This window comes from Puma concolor, chromosome A3, assembly GCF_028749965.1.
Source record: "Puma concolor isolate L17-30 chromosome A3, mPumCon1.1.hap2, whole genome shotgun sequence".
Taxonomy (NCBI): domain Eukaryota; kingdom Metazoa; phylum Chordata; class Mammalia; order Carnivora; family Felidae; genus Puma; species Puma concolor.
Genome location: NC_141669.1, coordinates 26,728,657 through 26,746,470, shown reverse-complemented (window position 1 = coordinate 26,746,470; position 17,814 = coordinate 26,728,657). Strand labels below are relative to the sequence as shown.

Genomic DNA, 17,814 nt, shown 5'->3' with positions numbered 1-17,814 from the left:
AATATCTAAAACCAGCTCAGAAAAAAGTCCACCTCTCCAATTTCTAATTATTCACTGATGCACAAACTGAATTGTTCTTTGGAAGTTAGGTTTAACTTAGTGGATAAATATATTTGGGAGTTATCACAGCTTTGCCACAAAGTATCAGAGAACCTGGAACAAACCAAAGTATTTATGGACCTTGTTTTCCTCATTTATAAAAAGAAATATCTGAACTACCTTAAGTCTAGACAGTTCCCTTATAGCTCTAAAACCTACAGATAATATGGAACAGGTTATTTGTTAGGATGTGCCCTGAAGGATTTGTTATAAACTAAACCTTGTTAGCAAGACACTTCAAATGCAGCAATTCACAGTGCTTGAAATTGCATCTGGGATAAAGACCATGGAAACTGTCCTGAAACATAAAGCTCATATAATGTAATTTGATAAGGAATAATCATTTTATATTGTTATGTTATGCTACTGAGATAGAAATATTAAGTCAACTTATAATTTTTTACAGTTTTTTGTCAGTCATTAAAAAAAATATTTTTTTAAAAAGTAGACTGCACACCTAGCACGAGTGTATCACAGGGCTTTAACTCACAACCCTGAGATAAATATCTGAGCTGAGATCAAGAGTCAGACACTTAACCGAATGAGCCACCCCGGCACCCCTTAAAAATTAAAAAAAAGAAAAATTTTTTTCTTTTCAGCAGGCTCCACGCCCAATGCGTAGTATGCTCCAGTGACTGTGCCAGCAAGGCACACTGTTAATCACTTAAATAATAGAATAAGTTGTATTTTGACATTTGATCAATGTGTTCTCAAGAAACAGCTAAGCCTCAAGTATAGCCATTATACAAGCATGAAGCCTAAGTGATAACTGAACTATTTTGATAAGATACAGTAACAGTGGTCTATCTGGAGTAAGGTTCAATCGACTTGTCTTTCTTCATATAAATTTATTGAAAACATTTTTTAATATTTATTTACCTTTGAGAGAGAGACAGAGCATGAGAGGGGGAGGGGCAGAGAGGGAGACACAGAATCTGAAGCAGGCTCCAGGCTCTGAGCTGTCAGCACAGAGCCTGACACGGGACTTGAACTCATGAACCATGATCATGACCTGAGCTGAAGTCAGAGGTTAACTGACTGAGCCACCCAGGCACCCCTAAAAAATTTTGTTTTTAATAATGAACAACATAGGCATCAGGAGACGGGGAGCAATGTGCAGATTTATAACCTATTAGTAAGTTTTTAATGTTAAACTCTTAAGCAGTAGTTTCATTCTCTTTCAAGCAACGGTAAGAAATATTTTCTTGCCTACTGCATACAGCAGGGGAAACTAATAAATACACATTTAAAAACTTCTGAAACTGTATACACTCCACAGAAGTTAAAGTTCTATTACTTCTTTGTATTTTTATATGACTACATGCTACTCTAAATTTATTAAAACTCAATCCATTATTTAAAGCAGTTTGGATAATTCTTAAGAAACAAAAAAGGAAATCAATGAAAGCACAGAGGCTGTAACACAAATACTATACTAAACAAAAATACTTCAAACTGGCAGAACAAAAGGAATACAATCAATCTGACAGTTATGAAAATTCACTTTCACCAGATTCCGATCTTTTATAATTGGTATAAAATTAAGTGGTAGTGACTTTGGACTTATACATCAATGAGTATCTAATCACAGACTGTCTTTGGCACGTGGGTAACATTGCTTACACCTTGTATATACATCTTTGGCCCTCTACTTTTGACACACTGTCATTCTCAATGCACTTCTTCTCCATCTCTCTCTCTCTCTCTCGCTCTCTCTCTCTCGGTCCCTAGGGAACTATTTCTTCCCACTGCTTGTAGGCCTAAAAATTATAAGTATTAACCACAAAAATCATTAAATCATCAAACTGAAGAAAAAAGCCAGAAATTAAGACGTTGTGTAGAAAATAAATGAGAAGCCAGTAAACTTTTTCTGCATTAGGCCAAAAAGAAAGGTTTTTCTGAGAAATGGAATGTTTATGGTAATGAAAAATTTTAACCACCACGAAGGGAGTTAATTCCACTTAGAGTGTTAATCTTGTGTGGATGAATATTCAACTTTTTGCTCTTCACAGGTGCCTAGTATATCGCAGGAGACAAGTAAAGGAAATGGAGCTCTTTATCACTTTTGAAATCCTTTGTTCTATTGAAGTGATGACTAAAGTGGCTTTTGAATAACGTCTCTGAAATAAAGTAATAAACTCTATTATTGAGGCAAAATTAAATAGCACCAATATTTACAGTTTAACCATTTCCCCGTTTTCACTGAAATTATTATAAAAAGTTTCAAATGAACAAGAAAAAAACTACACAATTTCCTAATGGTAGCATCATGAAACGCTCCAATATTGTTTAGGTTTTAAGTAATACATAATGGAAGAAAATGACCTAAGTAGAAAATTGTATTACATAACTTACAGGCACAGTTGAAGTGTGCTTTAAAATTGCTACAGAACTAATGTACAAAACATGTCATCTATATTTCATTTATTTTGAAAGAGAGAGAGACAGTGAACATAGAAATGTGAGCAGGGGAGGAGGGAAGGGCGGGTGTGGGGTGGGGGTGGGGGTGGGGGGTGAGAATCCCAAGCAGGCTCCCAGTTGTGAGCACAGAGGCCACGTGGGGCTCCATCTCAAAAAATCTCAAGAATCGTGAGATCATGATCTGAGCCAAAATCAAGAGTTGGATCTTAACTGAATGAGCCACCCAGGTGCCCCTATATCATCTATATTTTAAAAAAATCAATTTCTGAAAAAATCCTGATACCTAATTACCTTTAATCTTGTCTATTTCAGACAAAAGCAGGAAAGTGTTGAATGTAAAATTCTCTATTTTGAAGTGATACACTTTGGCCATTCTTTTGTGCTTCCTAATCCCTGATTTATCTTAATCTAAAAAGCTTACTAAAAATCAGTCTACAACAATATTAATCAGTTTGTCTATGTTAACCATTAGACTCAAATTAACCCTATGCAGTTATTATAAACTGTGAATCTTGAAAGGACAGGTTAGGAAAGGAGGTAAGTAATAAAAATATAGAATCATGAATAAAAGAATACTAGAATATTATCATCTTTAGGAAGCTCTTAATGCAAACTGTACAGTCAATATTTAACAACTGCCTAAGGAATGTCAACTTCAAGCCAGGAAAGAGGAATGTAGTAAGCTAGAAGTACATTCATTCCCCGAGTGGTGCTCTGGTTTCACTAAATATCAATCCCACCAGTCATCAAACTATCCTCACCTACAAGAGATCATTGTTTTAATTCAGGTATAATTATAATCGAAGGAAATCTGAAACATGCCTCAGAGTCTATTACTTTAAAAATTAAGATTCAGAAGCTACTTTTCAGATATATGTATGTGTGTGCATTGATATATACATGCATATATAATTATATCTCACATATAATAACAACAGCTCAGTAATTACAGAACTAGTAGGTGTAAAAGGCATTCCCACGGTGTCATGCCACTGTGCCAACAACTCAAGTTCCTCCTCTAAGCAGTCACTCTTGCTCGAGCCTTTGGGTACACAGAAAGTGGGTAATGCAAATCCGATCAGATCTCTGAAATCCTTTCAGTAGCTCATCACATTTAAGAGCAAGTAACTGTAAGTACACCCCTCTTCACCTTCTGGCTCCTGTTTTCATCTCTAGTTTCATCTCCCACGCATATACCATACCTAGTCACACCAAATTTCTTCAGGTTTCCCTGAACATGTGATACTTTCTCTCACTGCTAACATTATTCCCAGTTTGGTATAGCAGGCCGCTGCACACTTCATTTAGCTAATTCCTACTTACTCCTAAATATAATCACAAATTTCTACTGCACAAATTAGGTAAATGATGTGCCTTTTCAGTTTCTTAACAGTATCTTTCTGTTTCCTCTTACAGAAGGGTTCAAAATGTGGGTGGGGCAGAGTCGGCTCACCTATATCATCTCCTTCACTCTTTGAATTTTGAGATCAAAATCAGTTGGGACAGAATAATCTCAGTCAGGTTATTCCCGGCAGGAGAATAACTTCCTTTCAGTACTGGGGCAAAACATTCTCATTTCTCTCATCCACAAAAGGGAGATAGAAATTGTAAATATATACAGAAGAAATAATTTTAATGAAAATCATTACATGTAACCACGATCATCATCTAGGGACCTGCAGAGTGCACAGCAAATCTATTTTTTTTTTTTATTTAAGATAAACAAATGGTCACATATAAATGATACAAATTTCATTCGAAGGGGAAAAACTGCATTCCCTTTGTGTATGCTTGGTTTAAAAAAAGTAACATATGAGAAGTTAACAAGGCATAACGAGGGAAAAATGAGGAAATAAAGTATATAAATAAAATATATAAACATAATAAGTACTTGCTTTAACTTAAAAAAAAAAAACCATACTAAAAAGATGTACTTTATTCATCCTTACATTTTTTATTGAGAGCAGAGACAAAAAGAACATAAACATTTTCTGAGCGAAGGTACACCTACACATTATTTTTAAAGTCACAGCTCCAAACCCTGATAATGCCACAAAACATATACTAAAAGTGATCAATGAACAGAACATATTTGCCTTGACCATTGTTTTCTCAAAAGTATCCTGGTTAAAAAAAAAAAAAAAAAATGCAGTTGGGATCAAGTAGGCAGGTGGGGAGAGGGGAAGTTTTATACTTTCAAACAGTGTTAAAATTGAACTTAGCCAATTTCTGTGGGTATAAACTCTTTAAGGAAACTGGACAATTCTGCTCACTTTATTAAAGTTCTATCATTATGAAAATATAAAAAGAAATACATCTTAGGTCTTGACAGTCTGGAAGAGAATAGATTTTACCCTCTCTGTGTGAAGTGGAAAATGAATTCTCAATGTACCAAACCTCAAAAGGCAAGTAGGGATGTTATAACATGTATGTCTTTGATGGTTTCTTTTTCTAACAGAGGCTGTAAAATATAACAGATATCATGAACAATCTTGAATAAGAAGAATACTCAAATCCTAAGGTAAAACTCACTAGCATTGTTTCTACATTACTAAAGCAGAGCTATTAAAAATAGCTATTGCAGAGTCACCATAAAGATAAAACAACATAAATAAAATGAGCTCTGAACAGTCATTATGATCTTTTACATACATGTTTTGGTGATAGAAAATTTAGAATGTGAAGTACCATTTTTTTCTTACTGAAGAAGGAAGGAAAGCATTTGAAGAATAATTTTTTTTTTCCAGTAGGAAAAGCAGAAAACCAAAGCTCCAGTCAAATGACACTTGTTATTATCTATCTGAAATTAAATTTTTACAGTGAATCATGAATACAGTTTATACAGAAGTCAAGTTTACTTTTAAAAAATTATACTGCGTATGTTATGGAGGCAGGAAATATATTAACTTAGGAAAAGCAACAAAAAGGCTACTCTAGGCATACTAATTCCAATCACTGCATCTTCTGTAATTACCTTAGAACTCAATACACTGTAACTTCATTTTTGCAGGATCCAACAGAAATTATAGCTTAAGGAAATACATAATATAGAGTTGTCCATATTTTAATGGTCTTATTTTCACATTTAGACTGTCATAAATTTGTGATTATTATTTTTAATGAAAGTGATAATTATAACTACATTCCTAATCTTTATGCAATTTTTTCATCTAAGAAATAGAATACTCCTGGGAAAAAACACTCCATTTCGTAAAAAATTTCAATACATCTCAAAACACAAAAATATGAGGTACAGAAACACAGGGCAAGATCCTTCTAAAAAAACACAGGGCAAGATTCCCCCTAAAAATACTCAAAAGCTCTGCATATTTTATATTAAATGCTTTGTCAAGAACTGTATGTTTATTGTACAATAAGGAACAGATGTGACCAGGGTAGAGATGGGATGATCAATTAGAAGTTTCTCAATGAGACATTAGCTCAATTAGAAAATTAGACCTTCAGTTCAATTATGACATGACACCTTGTTTACGTAATTATACCAGCTGCCTAGATTACCAGTTAGATTTCTGACACGATGAAGGTTGGGACCAAACGTAATGTTCTCTTTTCTACAACAGAAACTATCTCACTATCAAAGAAAATATACCTTTACATTGTCCTTCCCTGGTGAAAGAGTAGTGTGAACCTACAGCTCTTTTGTTTCCACCAACTGGCTCTTCTTTAATCTTTTGTCCAAATTACGATTTTTACTGCCTGGTAGTGAGCCACTAGCTTTAAAAGTGATAGTGACAATACAATAAATGAACAGTCAGGATTATCTCAGCAGCTGACTCCTCCCTGAAAAAATTATTCTTCCAGTGACCAAATCTCTGCCATTGCTTGATGTCTACTGTGTTTCTCAAATTTATTATCTTAAAAAAATACGTGAGAATAGGTAGAATATATTGTAAAGATGGTAAAAAACATTAATTGACTCAAAAGACCACTGACAAAAGAATAAACTCCCATTTGCAGTATAAATGCTCTAAAAACCAGAATTTGGCCATCTACGTAAAACGGATAACCACTGAACAGATTCTGCTAAGAGAAAGAAAAAGGTTTGCCAGGTAACTTAAAAAGAGTTTTTGTTTTCAGAACTCATCATCTGAATCTAATGAGGTATAAACTTAAGACAAACATTCATTAAATAATTAAATTTACCAAGAAGATAAATACTAACTTTATTATAACTTCGAGAAATAAATACCGAATCTTCTCACTTCTAAAAAAAGATTATAGCATGAATTATAGCATGTATCACAATGAAATAGGAGTAATCCATAAATCCAACAATTCTATTTCTATGAATCTACTGTGTGGAGATTTCTACAAGCCTTAAAAGACGTATGTCTGAGTTTATAAAATGAAAAAAGCCCAAATGTCCACTAACAGATGGTTAAGTAAAACATAGCATCTCTATGCTATGCATAATTGGTAGTATTAAAAACAATGTCAGCCCAAATGTATTTACAGACACTGAAAGGTGTCTTTGTCCTCAATATGGACTAAAACTAGCATCCATCGTATAATCAGTACAATATGACAGAATTTAAGAAAAACTCTATACCTAAAGCCCTAAGATTGCACAAGCAGATGTCTGATAAGCCAATGTAAATAAATGTTTCTGAGTGTAGGATTTGGTGGATACTTTTTCTTTGTAGTTTTATATCTTGCTTGTGTGCATATGTGTTTAATCAGCACATGTCATTTAAGAAAACCCACAAAGTTAGTTTCAAAAGATTCTTAGGGGCACAATCAAGAGCAATGAACCAAGTATACTACCTTAAACGGTTGGTGTAGGTATCAACACACGTCTTCATTTTGGCTAATAATGTACCAACAGAAGTCTGGCACTCTGACTGTTCTTCTTCCTCTTCACCATTCTCTGTAGAAAGAGGCAACAGTAGGGGCACCATGGACGTACAAGAAGCAATGGCCCGGAGCAATTCCAGCAGAGCTCGATAGAGTGGCACATGTCTTGCCATATCAAGAACTGTAAAAGGAAAGGGAAAAGCATAAAATGAGAACATGTGCAATATAAAAGTCCACAGCCATGTAGCTTCTACTCAGATCTTAAGATTGATTGGTTACTTGGTAAATGAGCTAATGCTGATGTTTATGAAGCACCACGTGCTAAGTATAATAATCATTAGTTCAAATGTTTTATTTATTTTTTTGAGAGAGAGATTGAGCGCGCATGTGTGCGGTGCTTGAGGGAGAGGTGAATCTTAAGCAGGCTCCATGCTCAGGGTGGAGCCTGATGCTTAACTGACCTAGCCACCCAAGCACCCCTCCAATGTTTTCTTAAAAGCACATGTATCAAAGAATAAATGCCCCACTCTAAGAACATATACCACATCTACAATTTTTATAAGTTGTTTTGCTAGGTTTTGTAGTTTTCTTCCAACCGGAATTTACTTTTGTGATCATGTGAGATAAAGACTTTAACAGGGGCACCTATGTGGTTCAGTCGGTTAAGCGGCTGACTCATTTTAGCTCAGATCATGATCTCATGGTTTGTGAGACTGAGCCCTGTATATGGGGCCCTGCACTGACAGTGCAAACCGTAACTGTTTTTTTTAAGTGTATTTATTTATTTTGAGAGAGAGAGAGAGAGAATGCCTGCAGAGAGTGAGAGAGCATCTCCAAAAAGGCTCCACCCAGCATAGAGCCTGACTCAGGCTCAATCCCACAACAGCGAGACTCTTTTTTTTTTTTTTTTTTTAAAGTAAGCTCTACACTCAGTGTGGGGCTTGAACTCATGACCCTGAGATCAAGGGTTGCGTGTTCTACTAAGCCGGCCAGATATCCTAACAACTTTTTTCCCATCCCAGTTACCGAATAAAGTTATGCCATACATATTCACTGAAAACATGCTGCTTGACAGGCTGAGAATACAGCAGTGAAGAAAATAAACAAAAATCCCTGCTCTCATGTAGCTTACGTTCTATGTAGAGGGCAAATGAGTAAAAAAAATTTTTCAGATGCTAACAGGGACTCTGACTGCTACACACACAAAGACTGAAACCGGGAAGGAGAGAAGTGGAGGAGTACCTACTGGAGGCAGAAATTGCTTCACTGCCCACGGACCTATACTGAGATTAGAGTATGGGGAGATGCGGCATAGGAATTCTCAACTCTATAAAATCAGTTGTGACGGTCTGATGACAAACAGGGAGGCTCTTCAGAGTGATGGAGGAGTCGGTCCTCGTTCCACACCTTCCGATGGTGATGCAGAGGACAGAGGCAGGAAAGTAGGACTGCTCATTCTGGCCTTCCTTTGAAATTTTACTCTCCATCTTAATCATACATAAAATTTCCATACATACTTGGTTAGGTTTAAAGCCTTTTTTCCAACCTATGACCTAATGTTACAGCTTACTACAATTTTATGGTATAACAGTACACTCCAGTTTTCAAGGAAATCCAAGTTAAAACCCAAAGTTACTAATCAATAGGCATAAAATACAACATTAATTCTTTTGAGGATATGAGAAAGCCAGACTTCCATAAACAGATATATATGCAACCTGATAACCAATCTGGCACTATTTAATGCCCATATTCTATGACTTAGCAATACCATTTGTTACTATACACCTATAAAACAAGGGTGACTAATATAATACTGTTTTTACAGCATATAATACTGAAGGTAGGAAGCACCCTAAGAGCAATAAAGGACTAAATACACAATAATATCTAAATGATTGTATCCTATGTAGAATTTGAAAAGAATATAGATCTCCTATACCTATACTTGAGTGAAGTTAAGTTGTAAAATAATACATAAAGATGACATTTATGTAAAAAGAAACTCAAATATATTTGCTTTTTTATAGCTGGGAAACTACATAGGAATACTTAGAGGAAAAAGATGAATTTCTAAACATAAATGTTATATACATGAGTAACATCTCACACTGATTATCCTGACAAATCGTAAAACATTGCTGATAAGGCTACAGTCTAATGTGACCATTTCTCTCCTTGTCCACTCATTCACCAGGCATATCACTTTGGTATACATACATCTAATCATTTTTCTACACGATATTCTGTGTGTGTATAACTTTTAGGAAAAGGAACTACAGTCCTCATTGTGTGTATGAGAAGCTAAGATTTAATAACATGTACCATCAGCTAAATAGAAAACAGCAAGAACAATGACACTGAGGTACATTTAACTCTAGAGCTTTTTCATTATACTGTGATGCCTCCTGTGTTTGTCAATAGGGTAACCACCGGCCACACATGGCTATTTAACTTTAACTAAAATGGAAAGAATTAAAAATTCTGTCCTTAACTGTACTAGCCACATTTCAAGTGATCAACATTCACATGACTCCATATTGGACAACAGAATGTTTCCATCAGAGTGAAACATATACAATGTTTCCATCATAGTGAAAAATTCTCTCAGATAATACCTTCTTCAAATGCCAAAGTCCTTATATTATGCTTACCTACATAAGCCATGAAAACTATGTGGGTATGGGCTCTACCCAAAGAGATGAGTCTTTCTCTGCGAGGTGTAGATATCATATAGAGTGAAAGAAATAATCTCTAGATTACATTTAAAACAGCATGAATACTTTGTTTCAGGTTTATTTAAAAACCAGTGATACATACATGTACTGGCTAGATACAGAATACTGATAATATTAATTAACGGTACTTTCACCTAGAAAGAAGAACTAGGGTTGGGGGGGGCAAATATCAGGGTGAATTACTTTTCATCATATACCAGTTTGAACTATTTTATAATGGTTTATCAGGGTATCCGTCATGCAGTAAATATTTTATTGACAAAAGGAGATAATTTAGTAATTACTAGGTCATAAAACTTGATAACACATAGATGATTTAAAGAACTTAAGATATATAAACACTTCAGCTATGATCTTGTCACAGAATAAGCAACAGACAATGGTGTTTTTCCTGTCTTTTGAATAAAATTTTATGAATGCAATTTATGCTCCACATTACATTACCTCCAGATAATTCATCCTCCATTGCTATGCAACATTCTACTGCTGGAAAAATTAAATCTAATACAACAAAGCATGGCTTTTTCTAAGTAATTAGTAACATATAATCTCACATTACAGAAGCAGTAAACTAAATTATATACCAAATCACATCACACTGAAATGACTCCAAACAGTAAAGTGACAGGAGGTTATCATATATCCACAAAACTGTCTTAGAGGTTTAATAACAAGACACTTAGCCAGGTTAATCAACACGACTAAAAATAAACACCAATTTTGTTCTTAAAATAATTGAGGCAATATTGTGTTTTTATTAAAAGAAAACAACCCTACTGAACTAAACCTAAAATGTTCTGAAATATAAACTATTTGATCCAAAGAATATGAAGAAATAATTTGACAAAGGAAATTTTAAAATGAAAAAGCACATTTCCAAACAGTGTAACAGTAACTCCTCACAGATCAATTTTTAAGAATAAAGGTGTAAATTACAGTACACTGACTGCTAATCCCCAAATGAAAATAGCAATTATAAACAGTGTAGTCATTTTCCTTTCTAAAATTGGAATATAACTAAGTAATACAGGAAATGACTCTGATTGCATTATCAACAATTCACTGAAACCACAAACTAATTCTAGAAGTAATCCCTCTCTAAAGGTGGTGATGGCTGCACCTATCTGTGAATATGTCAAAACTCATCAAAAGTACATGAATTGTACAGTAAGTGAATTATCCTCAATAGAACTGTTATGAAAAACTTCTTAATTATTTATTCACATACCATTTCCACTTTTTCCTTCTGGGGTATTTATTTTTTTCAATTGCTTTATAATACTGCTTTGTATATGAGGAAAAGAAAAAGTTTTATGAACATTTTCCCTAATATGTCATCTTAGTTTTCAAATATATGAAGAGAGAGACACAAATGTGACTTATACAGCTCCTTTCGTCTCGGAGCCAGCAAAAGAAATGAAGCTTAAGCTTATCTTCCATCTTCCACTAAAATTCTGAATAGCTTCCATTTCTACACTTAAGTACTGGACACATTAGAATTTACACTGATATAAATATGGCCAGTTATCCAAAGATTTCCAATTGTGCTATTTTATAAACTCATTTAATGAAGTACAGCACACAGTGTTTTATTCTTCCCAGCCTGCTTCCTTGTAACATTCAAAGAGAAAAAGAAGAGTATAAATTACAACAAAAACCCCAGTAACTTATTTTGTGGGTACCAACCAATTCTAAAATTTATACAGAAAGGCAAAATACTCAAAATAGCCAGTATAATACTTAAAAAGAAGTCAAAGAGCTGCTAAAAGCAGACTTTAAGACTCACTATAAAGTTAACGATAATCAAGATAATGTAGTATTGGCAAAATAACAAATAGATCAATGGAACAAAAAATTTAACAAAAATCTGTACATGAAGATTTACAGCGGCTTTATTCATAACTGCCAAGACCTGGAAACAACCAAGATGTCTTTCAAAAGGTGAACTGTTAAATTGTTGACTATCCAAGCTTTCAAGTCACAAAATGACATGGAGGAAACTCAAATACATGTTGCTCAGCGAAAGAATTACTCAGTGAAAGCCAATTTGACAAGGTTATATACTGTATAATTCCAACTATATGACATTTTGGAAAAGGAAAAACTGGAGCCTGTAAAAAAGTTACCAGAGGTTTTGGGGGATGAGGGACAGTCTGGGATGAATAGCGGGGAACACAGGGAGTTTCTTAGGGAAGTGAGTGGAATCTACTTTGTGTGATACTATAATGGTGGAATGCAGGACACTATGCATTTGTCAAAATCCACAGAGATGTCCAAGAGAGAGTGAACACTAATGTAAACTACTGACTTTAGTTAAAAACAATGTATCATTATTATTCCATCAATTGTAACATGTACCACACTAATGCAAGATAGAAGTAACAGAGGATACTGAGTAGAAGAGAGAAGGAATATACAGAACTCAATGTTTAAGTAAAGCTGTACAACTGCTTTAAAAAGCATGGTGCACGCGCGCACACACACACACACACACACACATTTTTTTGGCTTATACATTTTAAGGAGAGAGTGTGTGCATACGCCAGGGCAGGACAGAGAAAGAGGGAAAGACAGAATTCCAAGCCGACTCCATGGTGTCATTGCCGAGTTTGATACGGGGCTCAAACTCAAGAAGCATGAGATCATGACCTGAACTGAAATCCAGAGTTGGTCACTTAACCAAGTGAGCCATCCAGGAGCACCCCAAAATAAAGTAAATTAGTTTAAAAAACAAGCTACAAAAAAACCATAGTATTTTATACAAGAATATAACTAACCCAAGACAATGATTGAAAAAAAATGCTTTTTAATGTTTATTTTTGAGAGAGAGAGAGAGAGAGAAAGAGAGAGAGCGAGAGAGCAAGTGAGCATGAGTGGAGGAGAGGCAGAGAGGAAGACACAGAATCTGAAGCAGGCTCAGCTCTGAGCTGTCAGCACAGAGCCTGATGTGAAGCTCGAACTCACAAACTGCGAGATCATGACCTAGGCTGAAGTCAGATGCTTAACCAACTGAGCCACCTAGGCACCCCAGGGCACAATGATTTTTTAAAATAATAATTATTAAATGGTTATAAGTTACAAAAAAACAGGAAAAACCACAAAATAAGAAACCACCTGTCCATTATAAGAATAATGCCGAGGCCAGCTCAGCATGCTAAAACTCAATAAAAAGGAGTCGGGAAAAAAGATATGACAAATTTGCAAGCACATGTATGACTGTTAATTAAAATTTTTTTAAATCTAAAAATAAATGGGAATAGAGAAAATAAAACAGCTCTTTTAAGTAAATGAAACATGGTATTTCCTTTTATTCAAATGACATTTCATTCAATTAAGTTAGCAGTGGGAAGGGACAACTGAGAATCTTAAATTATGAAAATAAAATATATTCTCTTCAAATGAGAAATGGAAGCAAAAGCTGTGGAGACAAGGTAATAAGCAACGGACAATGAGATTGAGAATCGTTTTAACAGTGTGAGACATAAAACTCTGGGTCCGATTTACAAAGAACTTTAAATTTCATTACTGTAACATTTCTTATGTATTTTGCTCTTAAAATGTCAAGTTTTTATATGTTTGCTTTTTTCCTGATAATAATTAGTTACATAAACAAGTGCGTTAATTTTAATGTCAAATTCTAAGAGATATTAACATAACCGGCAATCTACACTTATGTCTGGAACTTAGAACATGGTTATTAATTAATAACTCATTTTGTATTATTTGTGTTTTTTAAAAAAAGATTTATTTCTGAATATGGCCAGAGAGGAGAAAACTAAGGAAAAGCTAATTTATGTTCATGTTTTTTTTGGTATGCACTTTTAAAACTAACATGGATGGATAGTCAGTGAACAAAGGAGTCAATAAATGTAACAAACTCTTAATGAAAACTTTCTTGTTAAAATACAAAACAAAGCAGGGCGCCTGGGTGGCTCAGTCGGTTTAAGCATCCGACTTCGACTCAGGTCATGATCTCACAGTTCGTGAATTCCAGCCCGCATCAGGTGAGCTCAAGCCCCACTCCAGGCTCCAGACTCTCTCTCCCTCTCTCTCTGAACTTTGTGGGATTCTCTCTCTCTCTCACTCCCTCCCTCTCTGCCTCTTGCCTCTCGTATGCTTTGTCTCTCAAAAATAAATGAATAAATTAAAAAATAAAGTAAAATGAAAAAAATAAAATTAAAATTAAAAAAATTACTTGAAAAACTATAACACAAAGCAACGGTTTCCATCTTGAATTCCTTAGTCCCATTTCTGTCAATAAGAGCTTCATCAGAAAACCTTAGATTACCTTTATACTTTGCTCCTTTTTACCTGCATACTCCACTGTTATTAAAGGATTAAATATGACCAGCTGACAAAGAAAGAGCAGGGGCACAGCGCTGTCATGCAACACCATGTCTGCAACAGTGGCTTACAGCTCCATCATTACTCATAAAGTGCCAAGTGCATGTTCAATGTTACTGCTTATTACTAAACAAAGTCACTATCCTTCTGATGCTCGGAAGTTCCCTGGTTGCTGAATTATGCAATGCTTGAAAAGTACCTTGGAGTTAACAACTACAGATAGAGGTGTGTGACGTTACTATAATTATTCCGGTAAGAGAAATTTTCTAATTTGGAAGTAGTGACTAGTACAAGATATAAAAACAGAATTCTCATTTTCTGTATTTGAAATTACATTTCAACACAGAAAAGGATGTTCAAATAGCTGAAAAGAACCAGAAGAGTTTTAAGATTCATCAGACAGAAAATTCATAAGTAGTCACCATTTTTGTGAAGCACCATTCAGCATGTATAAAAGCCAAAAGAAACATGGAACACATTTACCATTTGATTACTACTGGTAGAGGCTGTCAATTTATACCAAACAGTTACAGTGAAATTTACATGGATTACTACTGGAGAAGACCCCTCCCCCTGGATACAATGAAAACATCTGTCATCTTGAGTATGAAGCCTGTCCAGGCTCTGCTCACTTTTCTTTCCTTGAGTACAAGCGGAAGCTCTCCACGAAGAGAAAAAATCCATTCATCACCACTGTGGACTATGCAGGATATCTGATAATACTTTATTCCTGATGCAATGTAGAGTAAGGAACACATCTCTTTTTATTATTTTAAAAATCTGACATTTAGTACCTTCATTATTTTAGGCTAAAATATGCAGTGATTATATACACATATCAGACCAACTGACTGCAATTCACATGTATGTCAGCTTAGCTAGATATAGATAGAATATTTGAAAATAAAATTTAGAGTTACTAAATATAGAACATATATAAACGGCAGATCTAATGTTTACCTTTTCATTATATTTTCTTATCCTATCGAACTGTTGATAATAGATTAGAAGTTCTACTAAAATATATTCATTTTCTATCATGTTAACAGAATAAAATAGAAATGCACCCTGAAAAATTATGCAAAGATAACAAGTATAGTAAATTTATTTACTATTTCTGTACATGTTGGAAGGAATCTTTCCTAGAGGTTTCACAATTTTCTTTTTTTCTAGACCAAGAGATGTTCTGGGAAAATGAGTACTTTTGTCATCATTACAGCAGAAGACGTTAAGAAGCAAGAAAAGAAAGAAGAAAAAGAAGAGCCTATCTCGGCCATATTAGGCATCATGGGACAATAGTTCATCTCTTGGTAATTGTTCTTGTTTTATTTCTATACCACACTCTGATGATCTTTTTCATGGGGCTGCATTCAAGACCAAAGCCAGCTCTAATAAGAATGATTTCTAAGAATATCCTTTAAAGGTCCATTTCCAGAGAACTATGGCACACATTCCAGGGTAAATGCCTTGTTCTAAGCGTGGCGATGACTACGGACGACCAAGATTTACTGCCAGAAAACATACATGACTTGGCAATATAAACAAGACACAAAAGCAAAAATGCCATAGACATTTTTTCTCAACGTACATGTTGAATATATTGTTTATAATCAAATTGCATTTAAATATGTTTTCTTTAAGCTCCTACCTATCTACCTAATATAGGAAAGGGAAATTTAGTCAATATGGAAAGTAAGACCAACAAAATGTAAAGCAAAATAAAGATTTAGTCAGCATAAATAAACACAATATTTTCAAAATCACTATCTTCCTCTGGATTTATATTTAATATCCCAAAAGAAATGCATACTTTAAAATGATTTTTTGGTAGTTAAGCAATTCTAACTGTAAGATTACATAGAAAATGAACACTATATAAGAAAAGTGTCTTGTTTTTTTCTGATGAGTCATCAGCACATGCTGACTTTATTTCTCTGATGAATTTCAGTAAAAACAAAAACAAAATAGACACCTAAAATGTGCAAAAACTTCAACTCAATTGAATAAAATATTTGTTTACAGAGTGTTAATTTAAGTGAACTCAAAACTAATGTGAAAACTAAATACATTCATTATTCAAATATTTAATTTTATTTAACATTTTTTTAAATGCTTATTTTTGAGAGAGTGCAAGCTAGAGAGAGGCAAACAGAGAGAAGCGGACAGAGGACCCGAGGCATTCTCTGTGCTGACAGCAGACAGCCCAATGCAGGGCTCCAACTCACAAACTATGAGATCATGACCTGAGGCAAAGTCTGATGCTCAATCAAATGAGCCGCCCAGGTGTCTCTCAAATATTTAATTTTCAATTAAGGAATTTATCCACTTACTTTGCCTAATCTGATACATAAAATCATCCTATATATTTCAAGGAAATATCATACAGAAAGAATCAGAGATCTTTAAATTATTTCTCTGTAAATTATAAATCCTTTTAGTAATTAAATACTGAATTTTAATCTATAATTATTTGCAATTAATAACCATACAAAGTAATGTGGGTAATGTTCATATCTTAAAAGACAATCACTGGGAATGCAAGCTGGTGCAGCCACTCTGGAAAACAGTACGGAGGTTCCTCAAAAACTAAAAAAAGAACTACCCTATGACCCAGCAATTGCACTACTAGGCATTTATCCACAGGATACAGGTGTGCTATTTTGAAGGGACACATGCACCCCAATGTTTACAGCAGCACTATCAACAACAGCCAAAGTATGGAAAGAGCCCAAATGTCCATCGATGGATGAATGGATAGAGAAGATATGGTGTGCATACACACACACACACACACACACACACACACACACACACACACAATGGAGTATTACTGGGCAATCAAAAAGAAGGAAAACTTGCCATTTGCAACTACATGGATGGAACTGGAGGGTATTATGCTAAGTGAAATTAGTCAGAGAAAGACAAAAATCATATGACTTCACTCATATGAGGACTTTAAGAGACAAAACAGATTAACATAAGGAAAGGGAAACAAAAATAATATAAAAACAGGGAGGGGGACAAAAGAGAAGAGACTCATAAATATCGAGAACAAACTGAGGGTTACTGGAGGGGTGGTGGGAGGGGGGATGGGCTAAATGGGTAAGGGGCATTAAAAAATCTATTCCTGAAATCATTATTTCACTATATGCTAACTAATTTGGATCTAAATTTTAAAAAATAAAAAATAAAATTAAAAAAAGAATTTTATATTGATACATATTAAAATGATAATATTTGGGATACATTGGGTTAAATAGGATACATTAAAAAATAAAAAAATAAAAAAAGATAATTACATAACAAATATATTATGCTTGGCAAACTAATTACATTTTTTTAGTAGTGATCTGGTAATTTGACTTTTACAGTTAAAATCCTTCCCAACTAAAACTAT

The 17,814-nt window shown here is 34.4% G+C and overlaps 1 protein-coding gene across 15 annotated transcripts in view; it reads right to left on the bottom strand.

Annotated features, from left to right (window-relative positions):
• BIRC6 (baculoviral IAP repeat containing 6) overlaps nt 1–17,814 on the bottom strand; it is a 224,586-nt gene that overhangs the window by 32,441 nt on the left and 174,331 nt on the right. For all 15 annotated transcript variants that reach the window (XR_015248981.1, XM_086700326.1, XM_086700335.1 and 12 more), the window contains one exon: nt 7,306–7,516. Coding sequence is in view for 14 of the 15 variants with exons in the window: in XM_086700326.1 (XP_086556452.1) it covers nt 7,306–7,516 (211 nt within the window). In the remaining variant the exon portion in view is untranslated. The remainder of the gene's footprint in view (nt 1–7,305; nt 7,517–17,814) is intronic.